Source organism: Amphiura filiformis, chromosome 17 (assembly GCF_039555335.1).
Source record: "Amphiura filiformis chromosome 17, Afil_fr2py, whole genome shotgun sequence".
NCBI classification, from domain to species: domain Eukaryota; kingdom Metazoa; phylum Echinodermata; class Ophiuroidea; order Amphilepidida; family Amphiuridae; genus Amphiura; species Amphiura filiformis.
The window spans coordinates 43,361,511-43,387,415 of record NC_092644.1 but is presented as its reverse complement, the minus strand read 5'-3'; the positions used below and the strand labels follow the sequence as shown (position 1 = coordinate 43,387,415).

The window sequence follows — 25,905 nt, the reverse complement described above, 5'->3', positions numbered from 1 at the left end:
TCTAACTTGTTACACTTGTGATTATAAAAAAAAATCTTAACATCGGCTTAATTTTTATTTTACGTGATAATTGATGTCAAGGCTATATTACCCCATCTATGACAGAAGTGTGGCAAGTATAAGAATGGTCTATCAACTGGTATAGCAGCACCAATAGAAAGGGATTTGCCTATGTACATAAGCAACACCTGTTTTCTTCAGTGAATAGATTCATCAGGTTTGTACTTCATATCAATTGGCAAATATTATTTTTGCTTGACAAAACCATGAAGTTTTTAATTTTTTCATAAATATTTCATATGCTCAGATCTGATAAAGTCCTTTGATAAGATGGATGAAAAATTATAAAAAAAACTTAATGGTTTTGTCAAACAAAAATTGCCAATTGACCTGTCTGTGTTCTTGCTTACCTGTGGCTAAAAAACAGGGCCAGCATTTGACATAAACCTACTTGCAATTGACAATTATTGCAAATGTGTTCGGCAACTGGCAAACAGACATTACTTCTTGCCTGAATTTCTTGTTACAAATTTGAGCCAAGTCAGTTTCCAAGGCATGAAATGGGCCAGTTGAATTGCTGATGGTGACAAACGTTACAACCGGTCCAAACTTGCCCGAAAGACAAGTGGATGTAAAGTTGCCCAAAAGCCATGCTAAGAAAAGATACTGGTACTTACGTCTTCTAATGCAGCATGACTGTCCTGTTGTAACCTGCTCTTCTCATGTTCATTTTGTTCTAACCTCATTGACACATCCAAGGTTTCTCTCCTTGATCTATTCATCTATCACCACAAGATACAAACAAGATTAGGTAAGAAATGAATTAACACACTTGCAAGAGTATACAACAATTAATTCAGAACAGAGTGTATCGTGGGTAATATTCGGTCAAGGTCAAGAGAGCGAAATAATACAATATCCTAGATTGATGACCGTGTGATGAACTGCGACTCGCTGGGAATTCCTGTGATTTCATTTTATTTTTTTATCATGGGCTCACCCAATACTTTGCTATAATGCAAGAGCTCTGAAGACCAAACAATTTGCATGTCACAAGTACAAAGTATTTTACAAAGTGCCAGGTTCACTACCATTGAAACACTGTTTCAACAACTCTTCCTATACCTTTGTACAGGAGCCAACCGTTGTTAAACCGTGATGAACCCACACTTTTACTGTAAGCGTATCTGTGAACGCGAAGCGAGACTACGGCGTTCTACGCGAGATCGCGTAAAATTCGTCATGCCTGGAACCTTTGTGCGTATGCCAGCTTACAAGTTGAATTCAGTATTTTTCAGGTAGCGGCTAAACATTGCCGTTTTATTCTGTAGTTTTATTGCTGATATCAAAGAGAAATCATCCAAGTTTTTGTAAGGCTGGGTGGCAATGATGAACTGACATTCCTCGTAAAATAATCGTGAATTACACGATACATAGCTTCTTTTCGTTGTTGAAAGGATTCAATCATGTTTCACCGTTGTTCATCACCGTTTAACAACTCGGCGTCCAGCAGCGTCTGCGTGGTTTACCGCTCGGGCAGCTAAAGCCTCTCGGGCAGCTAAAGCTGCCCTCATGAAATAAACCACGCACGACGACGCGTCGCATCGTTGTTAAACGGTGATGAACAACGGTGAAACATGATTGAATCCCTAAGTAACCTATGATCTCTTTCTGACCTTGACTAAACATTACCCACAATGCACTCTGTTCTATATTATCAATATTGCTTATTGGTGGCTAAACATGCATGCAGCATGCACTGTGCTTAATATAAATACAGTTTCATATCAATATATTTACAGGTGAGATCCAAAGTATTGTGTTGTGATGCTGAAAAAAGCACATTGTGGTTGAAAGCAAGGAAAACACGGCAATGTTGTTGCAGTGCATAATAATTTTGTTCACATCAGTCAGGTGCTTGCGCATTTCTTCATATCTGGATACTCAATTCCAACACCAATACCATATACATGAATATAACAATGTAAATATTTGCTCATCTTAAAGCCATTCCATATTGTAACATTTCCATAAAAATAGATTAGTATTTCTTTTCCATAAAATATAAGCTTTTACTGTCAGATATGTAAAGCAAAGAAAAGTGGAATTTACTACCAGTGCCGATGTCACCAATGCATTTCACTCTGTGACCATCCCCCTTACCATGTATGCACTGTGTTATGAACATTGTGTACACATTCAACTAATATTTCCATCATAGCTATAAACTGTCTTGTTCAGATGGTTTATTCAAAATCTTGGATTTGACAAAACTACAGCATCTAAAGTCTTGATTTTTGCAGGGTACGTTAGTTTACTAAGTACATAACCATCATGTAAAAAACAATATTTTAGAAAATACTGCGGGCATCCTCCTCAGCAAATGTTACAATATGGCTTTAACTACTAATGTCTGCAAATTAAAGACAGTCTGTCTAAAACTAGCTCAGTCCAACCAACACCACAATGTTGCTCATCAATTCTTGATCAAAATCAAACAGGTAAATTTTGTACCATGAAGAAATGAAGAGTTCAGATGCAAAAACAATATATCCATTTTTCTCAATTTCATATGCGCAAATATAACTGGTTAAATATGTGCTACTTTTGATCAAAATTTCTAAATTTTCCCATTGTACCAATTTTTAAAGTAGTGTGTCAACTTAAAGCTAGCATTATAGGGCAGAAGTTGGTTGTCAAAAAGTTTGAAAATCGTGTTTATCAGCGTTTGCGTCTGAACTCTGCAAATGCAGTTGGTAACTTTTTTAAATGGTAAATACTATCTGTAACTACATTTCACGAAACAAATCACTTCCTCATAAAATATTTGAATATTACCCAAAACCGTTGAGTCAGTGACTAAGCCATGGTGAATGGTTGTCTGTTTATATTTGTGGAAAAGCCCTTTTCCGTTACAGATACAAAATTTGTTGTCAAACATCATCGTGCATGTACTGAAGCAATTTTTGCTCAGATCTATTGAATGGGCAGAACATTATCTTTCTATCATTATAACATTACAAGGCTTCAGTTCTTAACATTAAATGAAAGTACAAAACATGTTGCAAGGTAACTGAATACTGTAATGCGAATATCAATTTGCTTCAGAATTATGTATCTACATGTATATTCTAGAAGTATTTATTAGGTAGCAATACAAATATAAATGCAGGGACATAACTATATGGCAGAAAGGGAATACAGCATACTGCAGGCTGGTGCAAGGATTAAAGCAACTATTAAAAACTAAATGCTATGGAGGTAGAGAGAGAGAATGAGACAGCAATTTTAAGATGAGTATGGAAGAAAGACAAACAGGTTAACATGCACTTGTCTTATGATTTCCAAATCAAATTTCTGACCAATTAAAAACCAAACATCACTCCATCCCCCAGTGTGCCAATAATGGAATCACTATAATATATACAATGCAGAAATTAAGTGTCATGGCTACAGCCGCTACAGAAAGCCGAATCTTGAATGAGATACAAAGTTACCACAATATAATTGCTTTATTCCATGTGGTAGTAACTCAATAGTTGGCCAAGATTCTGCTCGTTGCACAGCCGCTACTCACGCTGCAAATTTCAGTATATTACAAAATGTTACACCAAGTTCCAAAACATTTGGCATATGCATCACAGGCTTAAATTGGTCAAAAATTTAGTCTTGTACAGTACTTGACTACATATTAATCTGATCCAATCAAGTGCAATATAAGCAGTTTTTAGATTTAAATTGCAATAACAATATAATATTATTAGGTCTGTAGTGTTGTATGTATGTGCTAACTTGTATACACAGTTATATGTATGATCAGTTTTATCATTGCCACCATCAAACTGACTGGATCAGATCACATTGTATATAATGAAACGAAAGCCTGATTCATTGCTGCTGATAATATGGTTGTATTGCCTATAAACCATGAGCACCCCTTTAAGATTTTACCTTTTCCCCCGATAAGGGAAGAGGCAACATTGAGAGTTAAACATGCAAGGAAATATGTATATACCGTATTTAGTCAAATAGTCGCCCCCCCCTCAAATAAACGCCCCCACCACTTTTTTCAACCAAGATGTTTAAAAATGCCGATATTTCCATGCTATCTTGTGTAGTAAGCTTACCAAGTTGCGCACATGGTCCATAATAGCGTCAATAATTGGCGAAAATCTGGATCAGAAACCCGGAAGTGAGCCAGTAGTCAGTGTTTCTAGTTCATAGTTCGTCATTTTAGCGTGTGTTTTTAGTTTACCTAATGATTTTAACAGGAATTATCGTTCTAAAATTGACCTTGAATAAACGCCCCCCCCCTTGGGAAAATGTAACGCCCACGGGGGCGTTTATTTGACGAAATACGGTAATAATTATAGTACTACTACTACTGTTGCTATATTTAATTCTCGGATACAACATGTACATTTGAAAGCAACAAGTCTGTTCCACAATCATTCCACAAGTGTATGATGTTATACAAATATTAACTGTCTATGAGTGTGATGGTCGAAATATAATCACGAGGTGAAAGATGGATTGTTCCATTCCACGAGCTGGATTTATATTTTGACCATTTCACGAATTTAAGACAGTTAATATTTGTTTTATATCACTAGTACATAAATTCTATTACTAAAATACTATTTAAGGTAGGAAATACATTTTTCATCAACATAACACCATGTTTTGCCGTGATATACTTCACATTTTGAGGACCACCCCATAACTAAATCGGCAAGTCTAAGAGTCAGCGCACTACGGCACAGCACTATGATGGTAAAAACTATCACACGGAGAGGGTGATGGTAAAAATGATAAATGGTAATCAACCAATGAACTGTCTAGAATTTATGTATGAGTGATATAATGTAAACTATGCACCACTTGTAATGTTGTTGCTAAGCAGCTGATCGCTAAGGTTGGAGCTTCTAAGAACACATGTGTCTGGGAGTTAAATATACCAACAGTTATTATATGCAATAAAATAAAACCTGAATGAGGTTTTAGCATAGATTGCAGGATCTGGGATCATATTTCATCAGCCATTGGGGAAAATTTCAGGGAATTTCAAAACAATGACACATTTTCAAAATTTTCCTGAAGATGCAGAAAATGTACGTTTCAAAAAGACTGCAAGGGTCTTTGTTTGTAATACATAATAAATGAATGCTATTACTAGGACAGTATACATGTACAAATCTATATCCATGCATGTCTATAATATAGCAAGCATGGGTCCGATTATGGTAAAGTATGTTCATTTTCCCAATGACTGACGAAACATTATTAAGCAGGGGGAACCCATAATCTCCTTCCGATTCAAATCTGTGATAAGATAAAGACATACGTGTGTTGGTCCTGAAGGTCGACAATGTGATAGATGTGAAGCATGAAGAGAAGGCTAAATTAAACAAACAGTGATATAAAAGTGATTTATTTGGAAGTAATTGTGATCAAATACTAGTAAGAACAAAGACTCTGGAATAAAGACAATTCAATTACATGACACTTGTGAGAAGAAAACAAATCCTATGTGCACTTGGCATGTTGTTTGAGTGCATATATTTAAGTGTGTGTCACTGAATTAGAGAAGGAGAACCTGGACTCCCTGTACCGCTACATATAATCGCGCTGTCAGCTATGGGGAGAAAATTGGGGGTATTCGGGCCATTGCCGACTGTGCGCAGAGATGAACAAAAGCAATTCTGCGTCTCATCTTCGGCGTGCAGGTCGCATCAAGTGCGTCTCTCATATGTGCCCATCATCCATGTCACGCTTACATGACAACGATTGCCTCAAACGCATTCCGAGGGAAACCGAATACCCCCAATTTTTGCTCCATGCCTGTATCAAGATGGCGGTCGAGTCCCGATTCTCCTTCTTTAATTCTCTGGTGTGTGTACATGTATGAAGAGGCATCTGCAAGGGTATAACCACACATTTACTGATTTCTGTATGTTGTGCAGACAATACATAAACATTCATAATAAACAGGGCTAACTTTTTAACAATCAATCATCTAAAAAACTGAATAATACAGGAAATTCTAATATATTCTGAGTGACATTTCAATTATAAACAGAGCTATTAAATTCCAGTTAATAACAGCATGTCTAAGTCAATGTACAGCAACTTGTCACACACTAATATTAAACTAGAGTGTTATTTTAAACAAATCACAAAACTTTAAAATATTGAATTTGATTAAAGAAGTTTAACAACCTAAACAATTCAAATATTTACCTGTGCTTTATAGTCGGACACAAGATTTTCATACTCATGTAAACTGGATTTCAACTGGCCAATTTCCGATTCTGCAAAAGTCAACTTGTCTTGGACAGTGGCCAGGGTAGCCTGCAAATACAATCAATGAAATGCAATATGATTGAGCCACTCTTGAAATTTTAAATTCACCATTTTGGTAAATGCAATCAATGAAATGCAATACTCTGGTACAAGAACAATAATTTTCTAGAGCCCATGGAGGGGTCGGGTCGCAGGTTCAAATCCTGCTCAAAAAGAAATTTGTGTAGCGCTTGTATACCCCTTGAATTAACTATAGCACTATTAAAGGTAGCTTAAACTCAAAGCAATTGATGACCTTACTGGTGTGGGGCCATAGTGGTCAGCGACAACCCGTAAAGTGTGCTGAGGCTTGTGGATCAACGTCCAGGCGTTGTGCCTGTGCGTAGCGCACTATAAATCACTGCACTTTTTTTTTTACTCTTACCAAAGCCACTGCATTCTTACCTTAAGTTTATCATTTTCTAGCTTGACAGTACTAGCCTCGCTTGTCTTATTGTGAAGTTTAACCTTAACCTCATCCACTTCAATTCTGCTGTTTAGCTCAGACTCCCTAAATCTAACCTCAAGTTCTTCAATTCTCCTGTTAGGAAGAAAAGAAAGATTATACTATTCAGCAAATTACTTCAGCGGTGTCCGCCAGTTTACCGCGAAAAAAGAACTAAGTCATGTGATGCTACGCAGCTTGACCAGCAAATGAGGTGCTGATGTGATGATGACGTGATTCAATTAGCCACTTCCGTATATGCCATAAACTGTGCCAAATTGGCAGACCGCTGAAGTACTGTGCTGAAAGCTATAGTGATGATTGAGTCTGTTAAAATTCCAGTGACCTCACTTGATTCACCACTCTAAGCAGAACTGTGGCCACATCTTCCCATGACTGATGATTGTGCAGACAAAGTGGACAGAGGTTTCTTACGTCTTACGTCTATCCTTGTCGGTAGGAATCTTCATCAGAAGTAACATCACCAACTTTGATAAGTTTGTTTTATTACAGGTTTTTCAATTAATTTGCATCCATCTTGGATGGAACCTTTGCAGAACTGACCAATCCTGGATAAAAATGATCAAGTAGACTGCATCTTACACTGTATGTACGCTACATGTACATCGTGGGTATGTTCCATGATGGCCACAAATTATTTGAAAGACCTGTGTAATGATGATATAGTTTCTTGATGTTTGCACAATGATGAATATATAACAAGTTGAAAGATTCTGTGAAAAATATGTAGCACCCTGGACATTTCAAAAGACAAGGCCTGGCTAGTCATACCTTGATAATGCTGTATTGTCTCCTTCTAATTGGTTCTTTTCCCTGCTCACTTTCTCGTGCTTAGATTTGAGTTGATCTACGGCCGTGCGATTCTCGGCTAGTAGCGTTTCTACTTCTACGAGTTGGGAGTTCAATTTATCCACTGTATCTTCACTCCTAGTAGCCCTCTCCTTCTGAGCCCTACAACACAAGAATAATATCATGTGATTGATAAAAAGCTTACAGAATATGCATCATCATAATACAAATATTGACTGCTATGAGGGGCATGGTTAAGATTATAGACTGCGCCCCGGGTCATAGCATGGTTTTGAGATCACCGCATAAAACAGTCAATATTTGTTTTATATACCGAATGGATACGTGGATGTTGCGATTGCGCAGTTTGATCGGGACGCACATGACCGGTCCATAATTCATTTCCATGGACCGGTCCATAGTTCATTTTGAGGGCATAGTTAATTCAATGACTGCACATTCAACCAATCAGATGACAGGAATCTATATATGAGGTATATAAACAGTCATATAAACATGAAAGTTTACCATATATAGAAATTCCACTAAGCATAAAAAACAAGGGCTGTGTGTAAGTTGAACTCAACTGGACAGGGTACAAATGTTGTGCCGACATAAAATTTAAAGAACTTTATGAAGCTCGGGCAAACTGACATATAAAAATTGAGAGAGCACAAAAAAATCAGGATTTGAACCCTAGAATTAACAATTACCAGTTGAGAGTTATACCACTGGAATGTCTGAGTTCACTATTGGTACACCGGTAATCTCACCTATCATCAGTGGCGCAGTGTGATAGGGGCATGGGGGACATGTGCCCTCCAATCGATTGCAAAATTTAGAAAATCCCATAGGAAATTGCCCAAAAACGACTTGTGCCCACCAATCTGACCCGATGCCCCCCCCCAATATGATGACCCACACTACGCCACTGCCTATCACAATTGCATACTCTCTCACTGTGTCTTATCGGTCAGCTATATGAAGAAAGTAGGTGGCCTATATGCTTCACCCTGGCAGGGCATAAGACAATGCGAGACACAATACATGTGAGGATCAGCAATAAATTATGCAAGCCCAAGAAATAATGATTTAAATGACTTTATGAATTTAAAATTTACATATTAATTTGGGGCGGGGGCACTCTATTTGCTACCTTTCATACATCCATACTGTAAAAACAGAAAGTAACGACAAGTTCTATTACCTTGTGTAGACTGCTGCCCTCATTCGTCAATCTTCTGGATTGACGAATGAGAAAACTATGTGGAAAAAAAGTGGCAGACTTTTGCAACCAGATTCTGGTTGCACATAAATATTAAGTAGGTTGCAAACTTTCACTGAGACTGCGCAGTTGTCCAAGATCGAGTTTGTTGTTTTAGAACTTCAGAGCCGGATCTTGTCACAACGGCGCAGTGCACACGGCGCCGCTAGTCAGTCGTGCTCTGGCGCATTAATCAAAGTCGCAAGAGAATATTTTCATGAGTCCGCCACAATTTGAACTGTAAGATAATCAGTTGTCACTACGAGCATAACACAGTACATGCGCAGTGTAGACGACTAATTGGAATTAGTTTATTACCTTGTGGCTTTCTTGAGTGCATCTTTGTCAGCCATTGCTTTCTCTTTAGCAGACTGCAGCAGATCTTGTAAATGTTCCACTTCTATCCTCTCCTGCGCAACCTGATTCTCAAGTTTCTGCAAGAAAGTCATAACGTAAATCACACTAATGATCGATCCAATGGGCTGTATGAAATAATTGGTAACGGTCAGTTTTCATATTATCAAGATGTCTGCTTTGTCCAAATGCAGCATTGTATTTGTACCCTCTTAAAATGACCATATTTTGTAGTTTTTAACTTTTATAATATTTTAAACCTACAAATACAGTGTACGTTATGTTGCGCATTATGTGGCAGTATTGCAGGAACTGATGGTAAATATAATTTTGATACAGCCTCTATGATGCATGCAACAAATTGTGTTCCTTAACTAGAAATTGAACCCATAAATAACCTCAAAGTAGAGAAAGAAAGTTCTTTATCTACCACTTCAATTGAGTCTTTACAATATTGAAAAATATTTTGCTCAGTGTATGATGGTTGATTATTCAAATTTAGTTCATTAGTGTCCCTATTTCAGATTTACTTATAATGCTCGACTTCAAAACTGGACACCCACAAGAGTGTTGCAACTTGTCCAATGCATTAACAATTATCAACTCTCAATGAGCAAATGTCATATTGTCATTGGGCGGGAAAAACCCCATAATGTACTTTTGGCCCTTGAACATGGATAAAGCCTTGTAGGTGTAGACTTTATATTGAAGAGGTTGCTTCATCCATGTTCAAGGGCCAAAAGTACATGCAGGAAATATGGAAACACCTCATATTTACTTTTGGCCCTTGAAAATGGATAAAGCCTTGTAGGTGTAGACTTTATATTGAATGGTTTGCTTCATCCACGTTCAAGGGCAAAAAGTACATATGAGGTTTTTCCCGCCCAGTGACCATATGACAGACCTGAAAATAACACTTCACCACAAACTCACTCTAATTTGCACAGCCATCCTATTACAATCACCCTCCCTCTTTCTCAGTTGGTTCTGTAAATGTGCTCTTGTAGACTCTATTGAAGTATGAAGCTCTGCCATAGATTTACTCTGTTCCCTCTCAGCATCCAGCATTGTTTTCATAGAGTCTACTTCATGATTCCTCTCCATGATAGCAACCCGTAACTTTTGGTTTGTGGCATCGGATTCTGTGAGTTTCTTCAGCAGGACATCACGCTGTTCCTCTGTGTGGCCTTTGGAAGCCTGGAAAGAATGAGCAGGATGGGGGGGGGGGGGGGGGGGGGGGGGGGGGGGGGGGGGGGGGGGGGGGGGCAAAGTGAATTTCAGGGGGGAATCACCACATTTTGACCCAAAAAAAAGTGACAGATTTTGCAACAGGATTCCTGTGGCATAGAGCATCTTGCAGTTGTGTCCAACAGGCGCCAGCGGCAGAAGTCCGTCCACGACATGGACTGTAAGATAATCAGTCGTCACTACGAAGCATATCACAGTACATGCGGAGTGTAGATGGCTGATTGGAATTAGTCTAGGCTCAAACCTAACTTCAGGTTCTCTGTAAAATAAATTTTGTGCAAAAAGTTTCAAACTTAAAATCTCTGAATATCTCTTACCTTTCAATTTAATGCACAAAATATTTGAGCATTTCAGGGTACTTCATAAGAACAGATTTTAGGCAATTTCTTTGTTAAAAGAAGCAATAATTATTGACTTTGTTTGTATAAATTCAATATGAGACCAAACTAAACCGTGACTAACACTTTACCTCAACTCTGTGTTGCTCTCTTAACATTTGCTTCAACGTAGAATTTGTGTCTTCAAAATCTTCTAGTTTCTGCAAAAGCAAATCTCTCTGCTTGGTTAAGACTTTTGCATCGTGAGATGAGACACGCTTATCCTAAAAAGGAAAGAAAAATATAAATTTAAAAATGGTTATAGAGTTTTGACTTCAACACTTGTACAATTTTGTACTCAGTTACATGGAACATTTCACTGGATCGCCTACAGCATCTTCAGCAGCTGGTGACCGGTGGTGCTGTGATGACTTCCTGTCTACAATGAGGATGTTCCATAACTATATCATCATATGAGTTCTCTGATGATATCATGAAAGATGTAGTGATGTTGTGGACATCTAATTTAGCAAGTAAGGTACATTGACCAAGAATTGCACAAAATGTGAAATTATCATGTTTGTTGCGAAACAATTTTAAGTGTCTTTTTTCAACTGAGATCTAACAAAAGAAGGTATTTCAGAAAGATTGTAAATTGTGACCCAACATGAGTACATGACTCTGAACGAGAGAAAGGCCAAAACTGAGATATTTCTATTACAGTGTTTTATATGAATCAGCAAACGAAACATTTTGTTGATACCAAAATCGTTGTTATGCAGCATTCCTTTCAAAATTTTTGAATAGTTGAAAATCATGTAATATTATCACATCAAATAAACATTAAGTTATTGCCATTTGAAGTTCTCATTTGTAAAATAAGTCAATGGAAGTAATACAAAGTAAAAACCCATAATATATATCAATATAATTATTTATAAAGTTGACCCAGTTGGCATTGTTCCTCATTTGTGTGCGTAAAATCAAAATGGCATTTGCTACATTCCACCTCATTCACTGGTGTTGGGTCACAAGCTAAAAATTCATACAGCCTTGATTCGTTTGCAAAAATGACTTGATCCATTTCTCAAGTCATTCAAAATTCTTGTCTTGCATGGCTTGTAACTTATTTAAAATGTAAAGTAGCTACACAAAATTTCAATGTGTGACAATCGTTCGTACCTCTTTGAGTCTGTGACACACATCACGTAATGCTGTGACTTGTTGTGCCGCTGCATCGGCATCCAACTCTGCCTCAACCATCTTCTTCATCAGCTGACCATGCTCCCTGTGTTCCATCACTTTCTCTGTCCTGCAAGAGTTCACAGATGTGAAACTAATGATAATAAAGGGACAATCAGAGACATTCTATAACTAAAATATTTAATCTAAGGTCTTCACTAAATTAGAGAATAAATTAGTAGTCCAGTCAAAGTGGGTTTTGGCTCACCACTAATTGCAACATAATTTTTTTCACTGCTATGCATTTCAGAGATGTCCCATGAACAGCATACAAAGAGTATACCAAAATATAACTGGTGGAAAGGTAGTAGAAAGGTCATACAGGGGTCAAATTTCAAAATTGCTCCAATCATTTTAAAAACTATACCAAATTATTCCTCTAGTCATTAGGATTCAGAACAAGTATAGTTTGCCATATCTGTGATGTAGAGAAGGAGAGAGAAATGTAAAACTTATCATTTATTCTCATTCTTATTCAGTTTTTTTAATGAAAATACCATATTTCGTCAAATAAACACCCCCGGGGGCGTTACATTTTCCAAAAGGGGGGCGTTTATTCAAGGTCAATTTTAGAACGATAATTCCCGTTAAAATCATTAGGTAAACTTAAAACTCACGCTAAAATGACGAACTATGAACTAGAAACACTGACTTCTGGTTCACTTCCGGTGTCCAATCCAGATTTTAAGCCAAAAAGTGACGCTATTATCGACCATGTGTGCAACTTGGTAAGCTTACTACACAAGATAGCATGGAAATATCGGCATTTTTGAAACATCTTGGTTGAAAAAAGTGGTGGTGGGGCATTAATTTGAGGGGAGGCGACTATTTGACGAAATACGGTATATAGTTTGAGGGAAATCCGAGTTACACAAAATTTATTACCGTATTTGAAACTAACCTTTCCCATCAAAGTAATTGTCACATCCACAATGACGTAGGGTCGTCTAATTTGATAACCCATTGGCTGCTTTATTCTTCTTACCATTTTGGAGCTCCACAAGTTCAATTCAAGTGTATTTTTTAGACATGTAAGAAATGAAGCTCATGACTAATTGGGATTATTCATAAACATACTTCACCGATACATTTTGTTGCATCTGTAGCTGACTAGCTGTAGACTTGCATAAACAAGAACACTGTGGCAAGAGAGAAGAATGTGGCAACAGGGCAACACCAATTTTTCTCACTTTGTTTAGATAATAATTTTAAATTCACAAAGCATTTGTTGCTCACCTAAAAGCTTTCACTACAACCACTTCTAATGGTGCATATGGGCTCCCTTATCAGAACTGGAATTTTAGGCACAAACCAAAAGTGCCCTCCTATTATATACATATCCCACCAGCAAATAAAGGTACAGACCCCTTGATTATTGCTGGATTTTCAGAGGAGGGAGCTCATTATTTGTACATGAAATTTACCCTAAGGCAAGGGATCCCATGTGCACCATTAGGCGAATCTTTATTATATCTAGTTCACTCAATGGATCTCTGATTTAAACAATATTGTCTCAAGAAAAAATCACCAATCCAACAAGCGACAGTGATAAATAACAAAAGCTCCAACTAAATACCAAATTATTCTGATCTTATTTTTCCCAAGACTGACGGTTTAGTTGTACAGAAAAATAGTAACCCTCTCTCCTGCTTACTTGGCATAGTCTGTTTCATCTTTGAGTCTGTCTACAGAGCGTCTCAGATGCTTGTTTTCTCTCTCCGTCATCTCAAGCTCCTCTCTGAATTCATTCAACTCTTCTTCTTGGTTCTCAATCACCTTCTTGGATACATTCAGTTCATCTTTGGTCTTGTCAGCCACACGTCTGGTCCTCTCCAGGTCTCTCTGTAATATAGAAGAGAAATGGGCAGTTCAGGAGATGTGCCATGTGAATGCTGAATACATGTACATTCAATTATAGGCAACGGTAGGGGCTCAGGTTTTTAACTACTCAAGGCAGTTGGGCAAACTATCAAATAATATACAAATATTGACTGCTATCGGCCGCGCCTCGGGTTATAGCATGGTTTTGAGATCACCTTGGGCTTATAATTTTAACCATGTCCCCGAATATTAAGCAGTCAATATTTGTTTTTATTATTTTATTATTATTACAAAGGCATTTATTAAGCGCCATTTCAAGCGATCACAGCGCATATACATAATACAAGCATTGTACATATTAATACATTTTTAAAAACACAAGAATATGAACCGCATAGTTATTAAAAAAACAAAATTAAGACAAATTAAAATAGGCAATTAAAAAGCCTATACATAAAATACACATCATAATTTTAAAAGCATGTGGGCAGTGGTGTCATACACAAACTAAAAACGTGGGAAGAGATGGGTTTTTAATTTCCCTTTAAAACTTGACACAGAAATTGATTCACGGAGGGTGATCGGCAGCTTATTCCATTCCCTTGGAGCAAACGCCTGGAATGACCGATCACCCGCTGTTACTAAGTTGGTTCGCGGCTCGTACAGTCGTGTAGAATCATGTCCAGATCTCATACCTTCCCTTCCAGGTAAGCGTTTGCACAGACAGTCAGAAAGGTATGACGGAGCTTCATGGTTAAGACACTTGTACACATAGAGCATGGTTTTAAACAAAACCCTGTCATTCACCGGCAGCCAGTGCAGATCAGACAATAGAACTTCCGCATTCTGGTCTCGGGAACACGAACACCAAACGAGCCGCTCTGTTTTGAAGCGACTGGAGACGTTTAAGGTCTCTGCTTTTGACCCCGTACAACAAAGCATTGGCATAGTTCAAACGAGAGGTGATCAGCGACCTAGCAAGATGGTTACAACAGTCAAAATCAATGTACCGACGTATTCTAAACATATTCCTGAGATGGAAGTTAATAGAGCGACACATATCACTGACATGCTTGGACATGGACATAGTTGTGTCAAAAGTAACACCAAGGTTCTTTACAGTGGGTGAAGCGGCAATTTCTGCATCTCCAATCTTGAGTTTAAGCTCAGGTAAATTGCTTAATTTGTAGGAAGTTGATGTGACGAAAAACTCAGTTTTCTGTTCATTTAGTTGCAATTTATTGCTTGTCATCCAACATTTTACGTCGTCAATACACTTAGACAGTCTAGAAAGAGCACGTTCATCACCACCAGGTACACGCGGGTCAAAAGAAACGTACATCTGTGTGTCATCAGCATATATATGGTATCTGATGCCATGCTTTCTTATGATGTGTCCCAATGTATATATACATGCTAAATAATTGCGGGCCCAACACGGATCCTTGAGGAACACCAAACTCGACGGGCTGAGGAGCAGAAAAATCATTTTCCACAGTCACCCGAAAGGTGCGATTTTGGAGGTAATTTTGAATCCAATGTAAAACGGTACCAGAAATGTGAAAAGTGTCTTGAAGCCGGTGAAATAAAATGTCATAGTCAACAGTGTCGAACGCTGAAGAAAGATCTAATAATACCAACAATACAACCCAGTGACTATCAATTTCAGCTAAAATGTCGTTCTTTACACGAAGTAATGCCGTTTCTGTGCTGTGGCTTATATGCCGACTGAAACTGCTCATATAGTTGGTTAGCACTCAGGTGTTTATTGATTTGATCAGCAACAATTCTTTCAATGATCTTTGAGAAATAGCAAATGTTTGACACTGGACGATAATTTTTCAAGCTGTTGGGGTCCAGTGATTGCTTTTTTAAAATTGGCGACACCACTGCCTCACGAAGCACACTTGGGAAAATTCCACTGGCAAGAGATTTATTTACAATATCAGTAAGTACAGGCAAGATAGATGCAATATTTTCTTTGAGGAGCCACATGGGGATTGGATCTAAAACACAACATTTGTTTGATAGTCCACCTATGATCTTATTTACTTGTTCTTCAGTGACTGGCTCAAATTGCTGAAATTGGTTCAACTGTGTGTATACTTGATTACCACTCTCTTGTGTGTATTCCTAGTATATTCTGAATGGATGTACGGGGATGCTGCAATTGCATAGTTTGATCGGGACACATGTGAACGGTTCATTTCCATGACCGGTCAATAGTTCATTTTGAGGGCAATCTAATTCAATGACCACACTTTCAACCAATCAGATAACAGGAATCTGATGTCAACAAGTCTTTTTTTGCAAGTCAAGTCCAAGTCACAAGTCCTTTTGTCCAAGTCCCAAGTAAGTCAAGTCATTTTGAAAAAGTTGCAAGTCAAGTCAAGTCACAAGTCATCAAATCACAAGTCAAGTCACAAGTAAGTCACAACTTGTCACAAGTCACTACAACTTACAAGTCCTCCAGTTTTGTGTTTGCTGGGACAGTACTCCGAGTTTTCAACCCGACATACTTTTACTTCCTACGCCGAGCCCGTGTCGCTGAATGAGGGCACTGTTTATTTATGTATTTATTTATTTCCAGTTCAGGTTATGCCGGACACGAGGCCCGCCAGCGGATAATTCATTAATGTAATTGTAGGCCTATTAATATTCATAAATTCTATCCATACATTTCAATTTACAGGAAAGTAACCTCAGACTTGCGTTGGTAGCAAGTCAATTTTTTCAAGTCCAAGTCCAAGTCCAAGTCATTTTGTCTCAGTCACAAGTAAGTCAAGTCATTTGGCAAAAGTTGCAAGTCAAGTCACAAGTCCCCAAAATAGTGACTTGAGTCAGACTCGAGTCCAAGTCACACGACTCAAGTCTACATCTCTGTATATATGAGGTATACGTGTATGTACAATTCTTATCCAACATTTTTATTTTTATGTGCTGATGCAAAAATAGCACAGAAAATGGACAGAAACAACTAATACAGTGTGCATGTGTCAAAAAAATCAGGTGACATGCATAACATGTCTGTGTCACATAAAACCATTTTACATGCAAAATAATCATACTGCATAACCAACGGATGTAAGTCTGAGCCCATACCGCTACACCATTGTGCCCTCATGGTAACCTATAACAGCAACTTGAGCATTTTTTCCATTAAGCACAAAAAGTTTAGGTTTGTTTTCTTACCTGGCTTTTAAGAGAGCCAACTTGTGTCATAAGACTGTCTATCTTTTTCTCATATTGCTGGAATCTACCATCATCGGAAAAATCCTCATCATGGTGAAGGTCCTCCATGCGCAGGGTGGAATGTACATGGTCTGGAGGCTCTATGCACAAACTATGACTGCTACTCTGTAATTACAAATGAAAGGAATGTTTTAAACATATATCATCCAGATATTTACTAAATTATTTATCAATACAGCTTATGAAGGGTGGCTCAAAATGATTATTGTGTATCTTGTTTCATGTTGAGACTAACGCCATGGATGTTTGTTGTCAGTGGCAATGCATTTACACAGTTGCGTCGCCAGCGTGAGGACAAACAACACTTAAAAATGTATAATGCGGCTTGCCCTATGGGATTAAGTTAACTTTCTTTACTGGATTTGTTTTGGTAAGTTTGACCAAGTTGACTTGGACCAAATAAAGATCCTCGACAGGGAACCAAAGTATTTCAAAAGGGGTGTTAAGGAGGCCATTTACATCAGAGTCAACCAATCTTCGCTCAACCGTGACGGGGGCCGATACCAGTTAACAAGAGTCTACGACCAAGTGTTGGGGTCAAGTGTCCAAAAGGTCATTGATCCCAAACTTGGGTTGCCAGTCTCCCGACTGAAAATTTGAGGTTACATGTCTAATCTTGTGTTGAGATCAAAAGCTTAAAATCATAAATTATATCATTAGCAATTACAATAAAATTAAAAAGATTTTGGTCAAATGTATAAACTGCCAAGAGTTCACACAGAGTATTGATATTTCAGCTGTTATACATAACCTACCTGCCAGCCAAACTTCTTTCCTCTTGTTGACTTTGCAGGTGCTGGGACCCACGGCTCCCTGACCGATGCAGTGGGCCGTAGATTACCTGCTCCAAAACTATGACTAGATGCCAGCTTGGCGGCCTTGACCTTCCTTAGTCTCTCCTGAAAGGGGTAAAAAGAGTTAAATCAATCACAATGTAAAACTAAAAAGTCTGGTTGTTTATTTTTTTATCCCCATTCTTGGAGAAAAAGGTTTATATTACAAACATTGGCCAAAAGCTACTATGTACATAAATTGAGGCCTACTGTTATGGGGGTACTACACCCCTGCTCAATTTTGGGCCTATTTTTGCATTTTTCTCAAAAATTAAAGCGCATTGGTGACAAGTAAGATATGTATATTATAGGGGCAAGGACTACAACTATTGCACTGGAAATTTTATTTCAGCACAGACAATAGTTATGGAGTTACAGTCAAAAATGAGGAAAAACCAATATTTGATCAATAAATCAATAACTACTTGCTTTGAGTTGCTGAATTTTCAGTACAGTAGTTGTAGTCCTTGCCCCTATAATATTCATATCTTACTTGTGACCAATGCGCTATAATTTTTGAGAAGAATACAAAAATAGGCACAAAATTGGGCAGGGGTGTAGTACCCCCTTAAAACAATGTATTTCCAAATTTTGAGTTGTATTGCTCCAGCAGTTTCGATATGTAAAGCTAAATCATGTATAGCAATGCCCCATCTAGGATTGTACAAGTGCATACTTTCGAATTCACTAATTTTTTTCAACACCACCCAATCAAAACATATCTCAGGCGTTAATTTTTTGGGGGTAATGAGAGAAAAAATACATTTTTGGTTGAGTATAAAAACATGAATGCACTCTCCAGTAGGCCTACTGTATATTTCTAGTACTGGTAACCTGTTGTCGTAAAAAAACAATGAACATAGTATAAATTACAAATCTTGTGAATCTTATTGAACACTTACCTCAACTGCCCTTGCAGTGGCTGACTTCTTCTGTGCGGCAGGTTTCTTGATGTGCACATGTACAGGAGTCTGCTGATCCACGTGGACATGTATCGGGGGTGAGTTGGGGTCTGGCTTACCCCGACCTTTCTCTATTGTCATCATTCAGCAACCTCCTTCTATGCTCTGTAATTGGAAATTTAACAGTCAATAAAAATAATTATTATTTTGGACAGGGAGTTTTGGTGAAAATGAAAGGCACTTGTCAAATCCTAGCTAAGACCCTAATTTTTACTTGGCCACTTTTTGAACACTGAACCAGTTCAAAACTTGGTAACCATTGGGTAAAAATTGCCCGGCACCTGCTTAATTGGAGGCTTGACTGTGACTACCGAAGCCCACATTAGCTTGTCAATTCTGATTTGTGGCACTTTGTTTTTTATTCAGCATCCAAATAATAACCATGCATGCAGCCATGTTCAGTCAGAGAGTTGGTATTGGGTACGGTACAGGTGTAACAAATTTGCATCACTCAGACAGATTTGTCCAAAACTTATACAGCTGAGCTGACCCAGTGATTATTGCTAATATCGTCATTAATTGTGAAATGTTCATTACTTGAGTCATAACTGGGCATTAACAGCAGAGACAAAAAAAATCACTCAGAAGCTGCTGACGAGGAAGCACCCAGAAAGCGATTAACCTCCCTGCTGAAGCTGGCCCTCGATCTAATGGCTGGAATTTGGACAGGTTGAGAATTCCATAATTGGGTTATAGATGGTAGAAATGATCTTTTGTGGCTGACAAGGTTTGATCTTGGGACTTCCACTGATAGGTCATGGAATCTCACAGACTGTCGCAACCTGGGGTCATGGACATGGATGTCTGGCATCAGCTGGCATAATAACTCAGGGGCCTCCTTGTAGAACATACGATGGATGTCTAAGCTAATACACCCCAAAAAAGCTGAGCTTCACCCATGTGCTGTGCTGTAACAGTGCTCACTTTTTTACAGATTTTGAGGCCAATTCTTGATGGTTTTCAACCAAATTAATAACAGGACATTCCTGTATATTCCTTGATCTCCCGCATGAATTTGGCGACATTTGGATCAAAACTGTCGGAGCCTTTTCATTAACTCACCCACACACAATCTCCCACACATAGTCAGTCACAACATTCGCTTATTTATAGTAAGATAATTATACATAAATAATACTGTACCGGTAATCAATTAAATATTGTTATATAACCCAGTAACTTTTATACTTTACATGTACACAGTTGGAGCACCATTTTCATATTGTTTGGTGGTTGGGGCTAAGGAAATGTTTGTTTAGAATCACTGAACCCAGGCACTGCCACTGATCAATGTCAGAATTTTTTTGTATAAATTTATTGGTGACAATAAACTACCCATAATCTTTTTTAAGAGAGCGTATCTACTCTGTTGAAACACACTTGTCGCTGCTGCAGCAATCTGCTGTTGCAGGGTGTAAATGAATTTCGTTTGATAGCCTCCATGCATTTTACAGCATAACAAACTGATCCCGATAGCGTTTTGCCATGGCATGCTTTATTTTTCATATGCATCTAAAATGAACAACCAAATCCCCATTATTTTGTTGTTTACGAAATATATTGAAGTACATCATGCCATCACCAAAATTAAATTGCATTTTAAAATAATTTCTAGAGCGTGTACTGTTAAAGCCAGTGGCAGAGGCCAGAGCCGCCTACAATGTACAAACCTAAATGTGTGCCAAAATTTACTTGCCCCCCCTGGGGGGGGGGGTCACTCCCATTGTAGCCTGTACACCATCCGCGATAATGAAAGCACGTAAAAGGGTAGTTTTTGTGGGTATGCACGATACTGCTGGCGATCGTGTTTAAGGTGTCAAAACATGAAAAATTGGAAAAAGGGTACCAAAATTGCAATTGCTAAATTACGCGGAAATGAAATTTAGGGTATGAAATTTGATGCAAGGAATAAAATCCCTGTTATTAGGGTATTTTTAGCCAAGGGTCAAATCCTTGTTTATTAGGGTGCTTTTCAAAAGTTGATTATCGCGGATAGTGTACAGGCCACAATGGGAGTGACCCCGGGCCCCTCCTCTACTCTAGGTCTGCCAAAATTGCTTGCCTCGCCTGCCAAAAAATCTTTGCGGCCCCCAATTTTACCCTCCCCCAGCATGCCCAAGCCGGACCAAGGTTCACAATTATTGCACAGCACCTTTACCGCCTAATATTTCATGTGTACTGTGGTCTGTGTGGTATTAAAAAAATTTCAGTAAGCTTAAAACGTACTTCGACTAAAAAAAATTAATTCAAATCACGCGAGTTCACATCATGAGCTAGAAACAACCAAGAGCAACTGAGATTGGGTTGACATGTTTTTCAAACGCTTCACTGTTTAGCATCACAAAAACTTACCAAAATTTCGTGTTACAAACGGTTACACACACAGCTGATCGGCGGCCAATTCATGAGAAAAAAATTCAGTCACTGAAATTGTTGTTGTTTACCTGGGAAGCAAAAAAGCGTGGACGCCGGAAACTCGCTTGTGATTGGTCAGATAATTTTGACGTAACAATAAGCGTTTCGTTTTGTGCGCTCAAATTTTAGATAGTGTATTTTCCCGAGACACCAACAATGTTTTGATACAAAGTTCAATTTTTGTTGAATTTCTACTTTTTGCATGATTGTATAAATGCCCAATGGTGTACGAAAATCGGCAGGTTCGTTTTGCATACCTGCATACTGCATATTTTTAGAGTTTCTCAGTGGCGAGTATATGTATTAAAGCTACATAGGAGAGCATGTTTTGGTGATGTTGGTGCGAACTTTGTGGTGGTGGCGTGTATGGAGAGGCCGGGTGGATGGGTGTGTACGCATTTCCATTTAATTTCTTGATATTTTTCATTTTGATAGGTTAATGAGTGTTATGTTTTAACTTCGATATTAATATAAATTGGAGAAAAAAGAACCCAGGATATGTAGTAGATGCCCTGTCACCTTAATAGTTTTACTGGACCTCCCCAAGGCTATATGATCATTAATCAAACACTTTCCTAAAACCACATGTGTACTGGTTTATCTACCATTTCATTTTTGTACTAAAATGTATCATTGCAAACAAGCAATGTATTGTATCATTTGTTCTCAACTATATAACAGGATTCAGGAAGTAACTTTACTGATGAGCCCCTTTAGAATTGAATAACCTTTTATCAAATGTTTACTTTTATGAATTGCATGGCACCATTTTGGGCCGAACAAAATCAATGTTTTGGTTCTCGTACCCTCCCTCCTCAATTTCTGAGATTTGTCAGATTGTTTTTAGTTTCTAGATTTTTCAAATATTTTGGAATGCTTTGGGCAAACTTCATACATAGACCTAAATAAGTTTATTAATATTTAAGTTACAAGAATCACTTCCAAGTCTTTTCTAAGGGGTTTATCCCCGGGGTGGGCACTCAAATTTAGAAGTGATGGTATGTGCCTGTCAATAGGCCCCCTCTTTTGAAATCGACTATACCCGATGACCCCCCTTTTTTAAAAGTCATACCCGATGACTCCCCTTTTTTTAGGTACGGCTACCCAATGACCCCCCTTTTTTTGATCGCGCGGTTACCCAATGACCCCATTTTTTCTAGAATTGCATCATCAAAATGCCACAAAATAGTGCGGAAACGTTCAAATTTCTTTTATTTTAGCAAATTTGTATTGAAAATTTGGAACAAGAAATGGAATTTTGCTCTATTTTTTCACAATTTTATACCCAATGACCCCTTTTTTGAAATGTCATACCTAATGACCCCCTTTTTTCATAATGTTATACCCAATGACCCCCTTTTTTATTTTGTTTGTACCCAATGACCCCCCTTTTTAAAAACAACGTTTTGTACCCGATAGGCCCCTACTTCGCAACGCCGGTAGGCACATACCCGTCACTTCTAATGTTGAGTGCCCACCCCGGGGGTTTATCCCTCATTAAAAAAATGACATGTTTGAGAAGAGAAAATAAAAGGACTTTCCTAAAGACTAGGAAAAGATTGGAACCACCATGACTACTAACATTGCAAATTTTCGGCAAATTTTACATTAAAAAAACCCCTAGTTCATGTACACGCACTCATCCATGTATAAAATTACCATACCTCGTCCCCATGTCCCCCTGTATACTAATAGGCCTATGATACTAAGTTTAAATTATACCCCTCCCCAATACCGCTTCACCGAATATTAGGGTTCACCGGTTCAGGTTATTTTGAACACAAACTATTTCCAATATTGGCATACTAGTATTTTAATAGATGTCTGTATGGTGTCAAGTCATAGCTCACAAATCTGGATTTCATATAATATTATGTCCCATCATTCAGTGGGACATTCCACCTTACTGTAGTACCGGGGTATAAGCATAGACCATCCAAAGATATGCATTATGGGATTTAACTTGTCACAAATCTACACTCATAATTGACATAAACAATGTGTATATTTTGTTTTGGAGAATATTTGCCAAGAAATAGTTCACGTTAAGGTGATGCTGACTGAATCATTTAAGACTGAATGTTTTTTTTTCAAATTGAGATGCAGACACATAGAAAATTGATTCACACTCATAACACAAAGCTCGAGCATTGCACAGTCATCATGATTCAATCTAATTTATAGCATATCGCAAATTTTGAGATGTCTGGCCAGGGTCAAACAAAAGTATTTATATATCACATGTGTTTATATTTTGTTTACGACATGCCCAATCTTGCAATATTTGATGCTTACAACTCGCCACTAAGAAACTCTAGAAATATGCAGTATGCAGGTATGCAAAACGAACCTGCCGTACTAAAATACCATGTGAAAGAACTGGAGATCTCCAGTTTTATTCGGAGTTCACCGATAGAGTGGTGGCTATTTGTGTATTATTGAATCATTGAAGCAGACGGTGACGTCTACGGGTAGCCTATACCCCGTTTACATTGGACAAAAGTCGTAATCGACTTAAGCTGTATTTTGAATTACGACAACAGATTAATTCGTTTGGTGGGTGTTTACACTACATCGACTTAATTCGATTTCAAATTCGCATTCACGAATATCGAATTCGATTGTTACCAATGGTTACGGCAGGTAAATACGAATTCAACAACGTGTTCGTTTACATTAGCGAAAAGTCGTAATTAATGACGACTTATTCGAATTCACTTGAAATGAATGATGAAGTCATCATTGGAATTACTTCTTTTGAATTACGATTCATTACGACTGTAGGCCTACCTGTTTACACTTATGATACGAATTAAGCTGATTACGACTTTTGTGAATTCGATTACGACTTTTACCCAATGTAAACGGGGTACTAATCTGAGGTGCTATACAAAACAGAAACAAAATATGACATAAGAAAATATAAACATGAAACATGATCAATACCTGAAACCGACAAGAAGCATATTTAGCAAAAAATACACTTTGAATTGGAACATTAGGGGCTGTGCAATAATTATGAGCCCACCCCAAGTAAAATTTCAAAATTTTTTGGATCCTAATTTGCAAACCTGGAATGGTCTATATACGAGCTTATGCGGTATGTTGCGAGTGCACTGAGCAGGAAAATTTGCATATTTAAGTGTTTCCGAACTGTTTTCCTAAGCCTTTTTAGAGCGTTTTATTTACAAGTAGCCCCATGAATGTGTGCCAAAAATCACTGCTTGCCCCCCTCTTGGCTTGCCAAAATTGATTGCCCTTTCCCTTTTGGCTCGCCAAAAATTTCTCCCTATCCCCCGTGGAATAAGGTTTTTTTCTACTGCAACGGGGCCTGCGCGGGCCCGTGTTAAGGGTCTCAAAATCATTGATTATTAGTAAGTATAAATAAGGGTGTCTTTTTGACACCACGTCCGTGCTAAGGGTGGTATGATCTTATCACATTCTTACCTCCGCAATCCATCATTAAGATAATACTGCTCTAATGCAGACCAAACCCAGTTAGCATGGTTAGGAAGTATCCAGTTGGAGAATCTCAATAAAGGACTAACCTTGAAAAGCCTTTTGAAAGTTTTTTTTTTTATTCCCTGTACTTGGAACTGGCGGAGGGAGAAAAAGACTTTGAAAGTTGATGTCTGTTTAACTTTTTTTTCTTCAAAATTGATCGTTCATCCTTGTCCTTGTTAATAAGGGTATGGTTAACAAACCATTATCCTTGTTAAGGGTTATTTTGAAGACACAATGGCCTTGTTAAGGGTGCTTTTCTGAAGTGCATTCACACATTCACATGCATGCTTTATGCTTACAACTTTTATATATGAGTGTCCCCCCGCACAGTGTCATCGCCCCGATATCTTCATGGCAGAAATCGCCATGGTAGGTTGAATCCACCGCCACGCATGGCCATTTTGTATCGCTGTTTAATAGTTTTGAGTCGCATAATGGGCCGAAGGACATCTGACTAAGGCTACTGACAATAGCCCCGATTAGGCCGGTGACTCGCTAGTGTGTGAGTGACCATGGCGCGCCATAGGTCATATGCTTTTAGACTACCTCCACGATTGGCCTATACACTGCGCTATATAATTCGGCACATATAAATCAGAATTGTCAGTTTTTGACTCAAGACGCAAGCTTCTTTCTCAAGACGCAAGCTAACGACTATCATATCTGTTCAAAATATATATTCAAGTGCAAGGAACCATATCTGTTCTTTATACGAACTTCATTTACGGGAGATATTCATCATTTTCTACCCCGGTATCCAAAGATTTTCGTCTCATATCAAACTCGTGCATAGGACATTCATGTGTATCGATCCCAGGTATTGAAGTTTATTGATTTAATAGTATCTCTGCAGAGAAAGTAATTATTTATAGCCAGGCGATGTCGGTGTGCCCTGCCCGGGTAATTTTTGCAACTCGGTCGTATGCAATTTGTCGATGTGGATGGTCGATATAGCTGGTCCTTGAAGTTATAAAAATTTCATTCACAGACCAAGTATATTTGTATGTGGAAAATGCCCGGGGGGGGGGGGTCACTCCCATTGTGGCATGTACACCATCCGCGATGATCAACTTTTGAAAAGCAGCCTAAACAAGGA

The 25,905-nt window shown here is 38.2% G+C and overlaps 1 protein-coding gene across 4 annotated transcripts in view; it reads right to left on the bottom strand.

Annotated features, from left to right (window-relative positions):
* LOC140137841 (outer dense fiber protein 2-like) overlaps window positions 1-21,345 on the bottom strand; it is a 34,971-nt gene extending 13,626 nt beyond the window's left edge. Inside the window, exons 1-14 of one of the 4 annotated variants that reach the window (XM_072159632.1) lie at window positions 21,243-21,345; window positions 18,831-18,995; window positions 17,851-17,994; window positions 17,036-17,200; window positions 13,677-13,864; window positions 11,963-12,116; window positions 10,933-11,064; window positions 10,149-10,412; window positions 9,180-9,295; window positions 7,580-7,759; window positions 6,748-6,883; window positions 6,241-6,351; window positions 5,345-5,398; window positions 678-782 (exon numbers count right to left, since the gene is read on the bottom strand). In XM_072159632.1, coding sequence (XP_072015733.1) covers window positions 678-782; window positions 5,345-5,398; window positions 6,241-6,351; window positions 6,748-6,883; window positions 7,580-7,759; window positions 9,180-9,295; window positions 10,149-10,412; window positions 10,933-11,064; window positions 11,963-12,116; window positions 13,677-13,864; window positions 17,036-17,200; window positions 17,851-17,994; window positions 18,831-18,974 — 1,893 coding nt within the window. In that variant the 5' untranslated portion in view covers window positions 18,975-18,995; window positions 21,243-21,345. The remainder of the gene's footprint in view (window positions 1-677; window positions 783-5,344; window positions 5,399-6,240; window positions 6,352-6,747; window positions 6,884-7,579; window positions 7,760-9,179; window positions 9,296-10,148; window positions 10,413-10,932; window positions 11,065-11,962; window positions 12,117-13,676; window positions 13,865-17,035; window positions 17,201-17,850; window positions 17,995-18,830; window positions 18,996-21,242) is intronic. The other 3 variants (XM_072159633.1, XM_072159634.1, XM_072159635.1) reach the window with 3 other exon arrangements.
* Window positions 21,346-25,905: the final 4,560 nt, after the last annotated feature.